Genomic DNA, 10,811 nt, shown 5'->3' with positions numbered 1-10,811 from the left:
CGCTTTACTTTTTTACTTTTCATTTTTCTTTAGAATTATAATTTCGTATTAGCATTTAAAGCATTGACTCAATGATCATGTCCTTTTGTTCTTTATGCAGTTATGTTTTGCTCTTTGTTGCAGCAGAATGATGGTTATTCCATTGTGTTTCTTTTTCACTTTTCCTTCATTCATTTGATCAGATTCCAATCAAAGCATTTATCTCTGCGCACTTGTCTCTCTGCGTGTTGAACTATGATGCCATATTCTGTTTGTTCCAAACCCAAGTCTTGGTCCTGATCAACCATACTTGAAACATATATATATATATAATGCATGCATGAATGCGTGTATAGAATAGAGATGGTCCGTTTCCAAGGGATAGCTCAATTGTCTGGTGACCACGCCTCATGAATTGGAGGTCACTAGTTTGAATCTTCTCTCCTCTCTTGTGTGGACATGTAAAAAAAAAGAAAAAAAAGAATAGAGATAGTCCTTTTTCATCCTTTGTGCCTTCACTTAAATATGATTTAAATTTTCAGTAATTTTGTTGTTTGGATTGCTAGCAATTCAATCGGTAAAAGTATGAGTCTTTATGGGGTTTATTTGCTCGAGCAGGGTCAGGCCGCCAGATGCTTTTTTGGACAGGTGGGGGTCTATAATTTTAGCATTTTCCGCTTATAATTGCATGAAGATAAGAAAGAGCTAAAATTTCTGACATGTACAATATGAAGCATTCTCACAACGACTGAAACTTTCTATGGGTGTCGTACTCGTAGCAGTTGGTGAATGTTGATTTCATGAATATCTAATTGAAGCACAACCCTCCCATGTGAAGTGTGTAATGCTCTAAAAACAGCAACCCAAGCTGATGGCCCAAGCTTGTTCCTTTAATTCTAGTCAATTGAAAAAGTATTTTGGTGGAAGGATCCGTTGGGCATTTATTAGGCAATCGAGTCAAATGTTTCATAATGTTCACGAGGTGGGATGCATGATTGAGTCAGTTTCTGGAGACAGACTCCATTATTCAGTGTACCTATTTTTGGCTCCTTGTGTCAATTTTTCTTTGATTTCACAAACTTCATAAGACTGGTCATGGATCATGAAAAAAGGCCAAGTTGGGCCACTAAGTCTATATTCATACATAGTCGTCCTGTTTTGACTTTTTAGGTCCTGCACAACCACCAACGGTCAGATTTTGGATTTTCTTCTTGGTAATTCTAATTGTTAATGTTTTTTTTTTGGTTGTTGTTTTCAAAAGGGTTCTATCTTTACATAAAGGTGAAAGTAGGAAGGAAAAAGTGTTTGTTATCAAGAAGAAGGAAGAAGGACGAAATGTTGTTTGCCTCAGCAGCTGGGGACTTGTTTAGCTTTTATTAATTTGCTTATTTATTCATATTTTTCTAAACTTGGGTTTAGTCAACTCTCCATGCTAAGTACATTTTTTTTTTTTTTTTAATCGAGGATTAGAACAAATCCACGGGAACCACTGTATTAGAGCTCCCGTTGATTTGAATAATGAGACTGTACAAAGAAAATCAGGTTGAACAACGGGATTAACAATAGGATTTCTACGTTAATTAAAGGGATAATTTCACAAAAAATATATTGAATTATACGCCATTTTGAGATAAGAGTACTGAATTAGTAAACGTCTTAAACTGGGGTATCCAAGTTTCTAAACGTCTCACTTAAGGGTACTCCATTAGGATTTGCAGTTAAATTCTAACGGAGTACCCAAAATACCCCTATTTTTGTAGGGGAAAAAAATGGTTAGGATCTATGTGTTGGTTAGAATTTAACGGAATTTGCAAAAATACCCATGCTCGAATCTTTGAAATTTTTATAATTTTTTTTTTAAAAAAATAAACATACGAGTATTTTGGAAACTTTTGCAGGATTTAACAGCAAATCCTAACGGAATACCCTTAAGTGATTCGTTTGAAAATTTGGATACTCCAGTCTGAGACGTTTGGTAGTTCAGTACTCTTATCTCAAAACGGCGTATAATTCGATACTCTTTTGTGAAGTTATCCCTTAATTAAATTTATTTTTAACGAAAGTCTGTTGGAAATAAATATGTGGAACTACAGAAATTAACGAAAGCAAAATAAATTTTTTTATGAAAATCACTGAATTCTTGGACAGTAAAGCGAATATTAATCCGTCTCTTAGACAAATATTGCCTCCCACTTATACAATAAATTTTGCAAAAGGGAATACAACAATTCTGTCCTTAGGATACAATACTACCCGAATGTAGTTTGCAGATTGCAAATTCTGAACATTATTCTGAATAAGAAATTTTGTAACAGCAGAGAAGAAGAGAAGGAAAAAGATCACTAAAATATGCAGGAAAAAATATATTTTATAAATTATAGAAGTAGTTTATAGCAGTTTATTACAATTTCTAACTGTTGAAAAAGCAGTTAGAAAATGTAGTTTCTGACGGTTGAAAAAACAGTTAAATATTAAAAAATATGACTGTTAGAATAGCAGTTGTACACAAAAAAAAAATACACACGTACTCAGGAAAGGTTGAGTAAAACACTTCTAGGTGTTCCTGTAGATTTAAACACACATTTTATGCAAACTCCTTAAGAGTTTTACTCAACCTTTTCTTTTCTCTAAAGAACTAGTACTAACAATAAATTATTCCTCTCGATGGTCTAATTAAGTGCTACTTCCATCACTATCAAAAATTTGTTTTTCCCATTGAACCTAGAGTTTGTTATCCAAAGTAGGTTCGATTGCCATCTTGTAGTAATCTATTCAATTGGTTTTAGACCCATCTCAAGTGAGGTTTTACGAATCAGATCCTTACATAGGCCTTTTGTAAAAGGATCTGCTAAGTTTGTACACGACTTTACATAGTCAACTGCGATAATGTCTTCATCCAACAATTGTCTCACAGTGTTATATCTAAGACTTATATGTCTTGACTTTCCATTATAAGACTTACTGTATACTCTCGACAATGTGGCTTGGCTATCACAATGTAAGGAAATTGGAGGCATAGGACTTGCCTATACAGGCAAGCCAATCAAAAGATTTCTCAATCATTCAACCTCTTTCCCAGCAGCTCCTAGAGCAATTAACTCTGACTCCATAGTTGAGTGAGTTATATAAGTTTGTTTCTTTTATCCCCAAGAGATAGTTGCACCATCGAGGGTAAAAACCCATCTACTTATGGATTTAGATCCATCATCCACACAATTTCAATTTGCATCACTACACTATACCTTTCAATCACAAAAGGATATCCTTCATAGTGAAGAGCACAGGATCTAGTTCCTTTTAAGTAACCCAAAACTATGGAAATTGCTTTCCAATGTTCAATACCTGGACAACTTGTGTATTTACTCAATTTGTCCACGGCAAATGCAATGTCTGGACGTGTGCAATGCATTGCATACATTAGACTTCCAATAACATTAGAAAATTCTAGTTGTGATACACATCGATTTTTATTTATTCCAAGCTTTAAACTTGAGTTATGAGGAACATGAGAAATTTTGTCATGCAAATGACTAAATTGATTCAAAATTTTATCAATATAATGAGTTTTAGATATGGCATATGCATTTCCAATTCTAAGTAATTTAATACCAAGTATGGTGTTAGCAACACCCCATATCTTTCATATCAAAATGCAACGAAAGAAAATCATTTGTATCTTTAATATAAAAACTATTATTACTAAAAATTAGCATGTCATCTAAATACAAACATTTAATGACAACAACATTATCAAACATTTTAAAATAAATATATTTATCAGCTTCATTTAAAATAAATATATTTATCAGCTTCATTCAAACGAAAACCATAAGAAATAATTGCATTATCAACTCTTTCATGCCCACTGTTTTGGAGCTTGTTTTAAACCATATAAATATTTAACTAATTTACAAACTTTGTTTTCTTGTCCTGAAATTATGAACCATTTTGGCTGTTCCATATATACTTCTTCATCCAAATAACCATTTAAGAATGCTATTTTCACATCCATTTGGTGGATTTCAAGGTTAAATATGGAAGCCAAAGATACCAAAGTTCTAATTGATGAAATCCTAGCCACATGAGCGTAAGTATCAAAATAATCAATACCCTTAAACTGTCTAAACCCTTTGGCTACTAATCTAGCCTTAAACTTGTCAACGGATCCATCGGGTTTCATCTTTTTTTCTTAAAGATCTATTTACATCCAATGGGTTTAGAACCGAAAGGTAAATCTACAAGAATCCATGTGTTATTAAATATAATGGATTCCATTTCATCATTAATAGCTTCCTTCCAAAATGTGACATCCCTAGATTTCATTGCTTCTTTAATGTTAGAAGGTTCATGTTCCAGGTTACAACACATACCACCTTCATTCACAATTACCTTAGAGTTGCCTTCTATAAAGTATGTCAAAAAAACAGAACCAAAACTTATTTCTTTTCTAATTCTTTTGGATTTCCTAATTTTGAAATTCTAATCATTTTGTGAAACAATATTTTCAAAAATATTTTCATTATCTTGACCCGATAATAACATTAGAATCCAATTCAAGAAAACGATAAGCTTTACTATGTGAAGCATAACCGACAAATACACATTTAAAAGTCCTTGGTCATAATTTAGATCTTTTAAGATCAGGCAACTTTACATAAGTTATGCACCCCCACAATTTAAAATAATTCAAGTTTGGTTTACATTTAAACCATAACTCATAGGGGGACATATGATTTATTTTAGAAGGCATTCTATTTAAAATGTGAATCGCAGAAAAAATAGCTTCACCCCAAAGATTTTCAAGTAAACCAGTATAGTCAAGCATTGCATTAACCATATCCATGAGTGTTCTATTTTTTTCTTTCTGCTACACCGTTTTGTTGTAGTATATAAGGAGATGTTTGTTCATGTATTATCATTATTAAAATATTCTCCACATCTATCTCTTCTTAATGATTTAATCTTGCAATTAAGTAAAATTTTCAACTTCTGCTTTAAAAATTTTAAATTTATCTAAAGCTTCATCTTTTGTTATAAGTAAAAAAGAGATATACATATTTAAACAGTCATCTATAAAAGTAATAAAATATCTTTTACCAACTCTTGTTATTTTACCACTTAAATCACATACATCAGAATGAATTAATTCAAGTAAACTCAAAGAAGATCTATTAACACTTGGAAGCGGTTTTTTAGTTAATTTTGTTTTAACACAATTTCATATTTGTTTCTATCATCATGCAAATTAGAGGAGTCTTGAGGCTATATAAACATTTAATTAGAAAACCTGACAATTCTACGCCACCAGAAATAAGGAATAGCCGAAGGTTTTACCCATACTTCAAGGTACGTTTATTTATTTATTTTTTTAAATTCAAGTAATTTTTTTTCAAACAAATGTAATTTTTTTTTTGGTCATCATTAGGATTGTGTTGGAGCAATAGATGAAACTCATGTTCAGACATTTGTTCCAATCGAAATCCAACGAAGGTTTCGTGGTCGAAAAGAGCGAACAACACAAAATGTGTTAACTCTCATTACCTTTGACTTAAAATTCACATATGTATTAATTGGCTGGGAAGGAAGTGCACATGATTCCCATGTTTTAAATGACACACTCACTAGGCGAGAGGGATTCAAAATTCCTGAAGGTATATAGGGATAAAAATTATGTTTTGTTCTGATTGATTACCTTTTGTTAATTAGTTATGATTTTATTTTTATTGTAAACTTGTAGGTAAGTATTATCTTGATGATGCTGGTTATGGAAATTGAAATGGAATTCTCTCCCCCTATCGTGGTGTTTGGTATCATTTGAAAGAATTTGGTGATCATTCACCTGAAAATGAAAAAGAATTATTCAATCTTCATCATTTGTCCTTACGAACCACCATTGAACGAGGGTTTGGAATTTTGAAGAAACCTTTTCGTGTGTTGGATGCAGAACCATTTTGGTTATTCTAGACACAAGTTGATGTAGTTTTAGTATGTTGTGTTATTCACAATCACATTATGGGTGTTGATCCTAATGACTCAATTATGGAAGAGGTTGTTCATGACGTTGAATCTCAAAATCAAAGTGGTAGAGTCTACCATACACAAAGGGAAGCTCAAGAGGAAAGTAGAGAATGGACAATCCAAAGGGATGTAATATGTCATGCGATGTGGGATGATTATAAAAATAGAAGAAATATGTAGATTTCTTTTTTCTCGTATGGTTTATGTTATAATGTCTATTTCTTGAACTAGTCATGTTTAAAGACGGTTATGTTTCTATCTTTAATGATTTGATTGTACAATGCATGTTTGATGTTTAATCTAACTTATGATATGAGTTTGTTTTTATCTTGCATTATTATTCATGCTCTTGTGATTGTAGCAATGGGCAAAAACAAGGAGAAGGACACTACAAACAAGCAAATTAGGTGGTCAAAACTAATGCACACTTTATTACTTGAAATTCTTGCTGATGAGGTTGCTAAAGGAAATAAGCCTTCAAACACATTCAAACCTACGTCATTTACACTAGTTGATAGGTCAATTAGCGAGAAATTTGGAGTAGAATGTGTATTTGATCATGTTGAGAATCGCCTTCAAACCATCAAGAACATGTGGACTATCATCAACACCCTCCTTGGGAAGAGTGGCTTTGGATGGGATGAAAATTTAAGGATAATTACTTGTGCGAAGGTGTATGATGAGGAAGTGGTGGTATGAAACTTATTTTCTTTATTATAGTAGTTAATTATTCTTGAAGTTTCTCAAAGTCTATTTTTTTTCACTATAGTATTTCTTTTTATATTTAAATTGTGTTCTCTTTTTTAATAGGCGCATCCTAAGCATGAGCAATTTTCAAATAAAAAAATTGAGATGTACGATGAGATGACCATATTTGTTGGTAAGGATATGGCGACTGTGAGTTTCTCAAAGTCTTTTGTTGATATATATCAACATGATAATGTTCTTGATTCAGAACATGTGGATTTGGATTTTGATGAAGCATCGTCAAAAGGAAAATATGTTACTTCTTCCGATTCTGCTTCAGCCAAAAGGTCACACAGGAAAAGAAGCTGTACTGACAGTAAATATACTTATAATTTGATATCTGAACAGTTGAAAGAGATTGGATTAGCACTTAAATCTCTCAATAAGGGAGTCTATGCAGATAATCTTTATGAGGAAGTAATGAAGGTGGAAGGATATGACAAGTTTCTGCTTGCATTTGCATTTGACTACTTGATGGGAGATGAGAATAATGAAAGAGCATTTTTGGCAAAGAATGCTAAGCTTAAAAAGTTTTGGTTAGATAACTTTTTTAAAAATCATTGAACTTAGAATTTGCGTATCATCGATATGTAGTAAGATACTAATTAACTTGATTGTAATAACATATATGATTGAACTTGGATGGCCGTAGTACGTTGGCCAAAACTTTGCAATATTTGTGGTTGAACTTGAATGGTAATAATTATGATTGAACTTTTGTCGATAATTTAAATTTATTTTTGGATGTTATTTGTGGCTCCCAATTTGAAAATATATGATTATTATTAGTCAATGTGTATATCTTAGTTAAATATAATTTTTTTTAGTTGTTTTTCTTTCTAATATTATTTTACATAAATATTTTTATGTTGTGAATAAAAATTGATTTTTATAAGTTAATATGATCGAATGAAAATATAAAAAAAAATATTTGTGATTTTCCGTACGTGCCAAACATTGAAAAATGTTTTCGGCGAAAAATATTTTCTTGAGAAATGATTTCCCTGAAAAAAATTTCTAATAGAAAACATTTTACGCTGAAACAAACAGAGCAAAATTCAGCCTATTAAAAGTTGGCCTTTTGTAGACCTTGTGAGTAGAAATCTAAGCTCACATAGGGATCCTCCTCGTGTTAGGGAGTTCCCTAAAGTTCAATTACCTTGTATGACATTTTAGTTGTTATTAAATAAAGTTGTTCTTTTAATGAGTATATAACTATTTTTACACGTATGTTTTTTAATGTTTGTTATTCGCTGTGTAAATTCCATAAGTTATATTGAATATGACTTAGGTCTGAATAATGAGATTATCACACAAAAAATCTAAGTTATAAACCTTGTAACTTATAAACTATTGTTCATAGTTTGTAATGGAATTGGACATTCCATTTGATAAGACTATAACATATCAATCATGATGATCTATCTTGCTCACCATTACTTACAGCACTAACTCTAAATCCTAAGATGGTCGTGAACTCAAATATGAAGTGGATGTCACTTTGATACATTTAGGAATGAGATTTTTCATGGTCAAAATCTTCGTGTGTTGGGTGATCACATGTAGCATTGTGGGAATACCACTTCTCAAGATGGAATCCATAATCTTTTGATTTAATCAAAGTGAAATGAAATATCCCATTGAGATAGATTTAATGGAATTTATTATTCTTAATCTTTGGTTGGAGTATTTAAGTAAGAGTTACTAAAATTATTAAGTACATAATGAAATGAGATTTCATAAGTACGAGAATAATCGAAGGATTAAATTGGTATTCAAGGGTAAGATGTGGTAAATTAAAATGAAAGTTATTTTATGATTTTAATTCGACTACAGATTATTTCATGAGGGGTCAAATGTAAAATATAAGTAAAATCATTGGGATTATTTGAATAATAAAAAATAAATAACTAGAGTGCAATTACAATTGTTTAGTAGAATCAATTGTAATTAATAGTAACTTAAGACAAGCCATGAGTTGACAACTTTCCTAAGCTTATTGGAGCTAGTTTTTATTTTACCTCTAGGTCCATCTCTAAGCTGATTAATACCCATTATGGGTTTGACCTAATTGACACAAGCTACTCCCCCTAGTGGCAATGCATTTGGGAAGTGGAGGCTAGGGTTATTTATTTATTTATTTTTCTATCAACTTCCAATAGCATAGATGTGTCTATAAATAGAGAGTTTGTGTAGGCATTAGATCCACAAAAATTGAGAGCCCACACTATTGGTCTATTATCAGTCATTACAGAGAAGGATTAGAGGTTCAAAATCCTAACCCTTGCCGTGTTCCATTGAGAAGAAAGGAGAAAAGCAATTCAGCCCCTTAGGTCTAGGGATGGCTGAATAGTCCAACATGCTACATCTTATAACACCCAAGAAACTCGATCACTTAAAATAATAATGAAATTTCAATAAGATGATAAAATGAAATTATCATTATGTTTTTATATGTGTTATAAACATACTATAAAAATATGATATCAATTAGGATAAGCTAAAAGGTCATAAATAAACCAAAGTGACATTGTGACCATAAACTTTGATCACGTGAAATAATAGGCAAATGATTTCCAATAAATACGAAATCCTATAAATAGGAGTGTCCTTTTCTCATTTTTCCTCACACCTTCATTTTCACTTCCAAATATAAAGTTCCAAGTAGAGTTGTGAGAGCTCAGAAAAGTGCATTTTCGGAGCCTGAAAGCATGAGAGAGGGGTTGGACAGACTAGTCATTGCCAAATGGTGATGTGTAGAACAAGCACAACTTTACTTTGGGGGTTAAGCAAAGCTAGAAATGTATGAAATGAATATGCTTGCGAAAAGAATGATCACAGTAAATGTTTTAAAAAACTTTTTTGAGTAAGAAGGACCTCGAGGTAGATGAGGCCATTTGGAGTAATGTTACTGATAACGCTTTAGGACCCATTGCAGAATCTTGAAGACCGCTTATGGTAAATAGTACTTTCAAGTGACGCTATAGACCTAGTGTATATGACTACAAAGGTTTAGTATATATCTATTTTATAGTGGTGATGTGTATATTGTAAGGATTTCAATTAATGTAATTATTCTTAGTAAATGCTTTGTTTATAATTATTAATGTTGGTAGAAATATCAGAAGTTTTTACTACTTAATATTCTTTTTTTGAGGAGTAGAGATCCATTGCTCTTATTCTTTGAGGGAATTAGACAGGGAGGCATACTGTGGAGTTAATTACCAGTTAATTAATTTCTTGGGGCGTTAAAGCAGGTTGCCAATCTAATGGGGAACATGGTGTTCAAATAGGTAGATATTCTGGGGTATTTGTTGGGGTTTATGCCCTAAATCTCAATGTACTGTTGACATATAAGTTTTTTATGAAAAAAGTTGTTATTCACTGATCTATTTTTGAATATATGGCATATGTTATTTTACATGCTTAATATTGTTCTCTGTATATTTTGCATGTACAATGTCATTGGATTACATTGAATATGGTCTATGATGTAAGTAAAGAGTTATAACACAAGATGTCCATAATCCTTGTAGTCTTAAACTTAAGGATAGTTCGCAGTCGGTAATGGAATTGGACATTTCATTTGCAAAGGCTGTTACACATCGAATTTTTGTGATTTATCTTGATCAGGCGAAGTTGGAGGCTTCAAGTTGATGTGTAGGTGTTATGCACCGAACGGACCTTGGTAGTTGTTTTCCCATGAAAATACTGTCAAAAGGAAAAATTCATACTCCCAATATTACTTATGATATTGATTCTAAATCCTGAAAGGATTGTGTATTCAGATGTGAAGTGTAAATCACTTTGACGCATTTATGGGTGAGATCAAATTGATGGTCAACATACTCGGTGTGTTGGGTGATCGCAATTAACGTTGTGAGAAAGCTTTTCTCAAAAAGGAATCCAAGTCCTTTATTAAAATGATAAGAAATTTCTCCTTGAGATTGATTTTATGGATTGGATTATTCTAAGTCTCTGGTCGGAGCATTTCTGTATGAGATACTAAAATATAAAGTACATGTGATAATCTTTCATGAAATATGAGAATAATAAAAAACACCAGG

General features: G+C 31.9%; 1 protein-coding gene across 1 annotated transcript; it reads left to right on the top strand.

The window, feature by feature from the left end:
* The first annotated feature begins 6,360 nt into the window (after positions 1 to 6,360).
* On the top strand, positions 6,361 to 10,401 carry LOC133860329 (uncharacterized). The gene is made up of 3 exons (XM_062295956.1): positions 6,361 to 6,690; positions 6,808 to 7,280; positions 10,281 to 10,401. Exons 1-3 carry the CDS (start codon positions 6,361 to 6,363, stop codon positions 10,399 to 10,401), a joined length of 924 nt encoding a protein of 307 aa, XP_062151940.1.
* Positions 10,402 to 10,811: the final 410 nt, after the last annotated feature.

The sequence above is a fragment of the Alnus glutinosa genome, chromosome 2, assembly GCF_958979055.1.
Source record: "Alnus glutinosa chromosome 2, dhAlnGlut1.1, whole genome shotgun sequence".
NCBI classification, from domain to species: domain Eukaryota; kingdom Viridiplantae; phylum Streptophyta; class Magnoliopsida; order Fagales; family Betulaceae; genus Alnus; species Alnus glutinosa.
The sequence above is the reverse complement of the archived record's forward strand: the minus strand, read 5'-3'. Positions and strand labels throughout refer to the sequence as shown.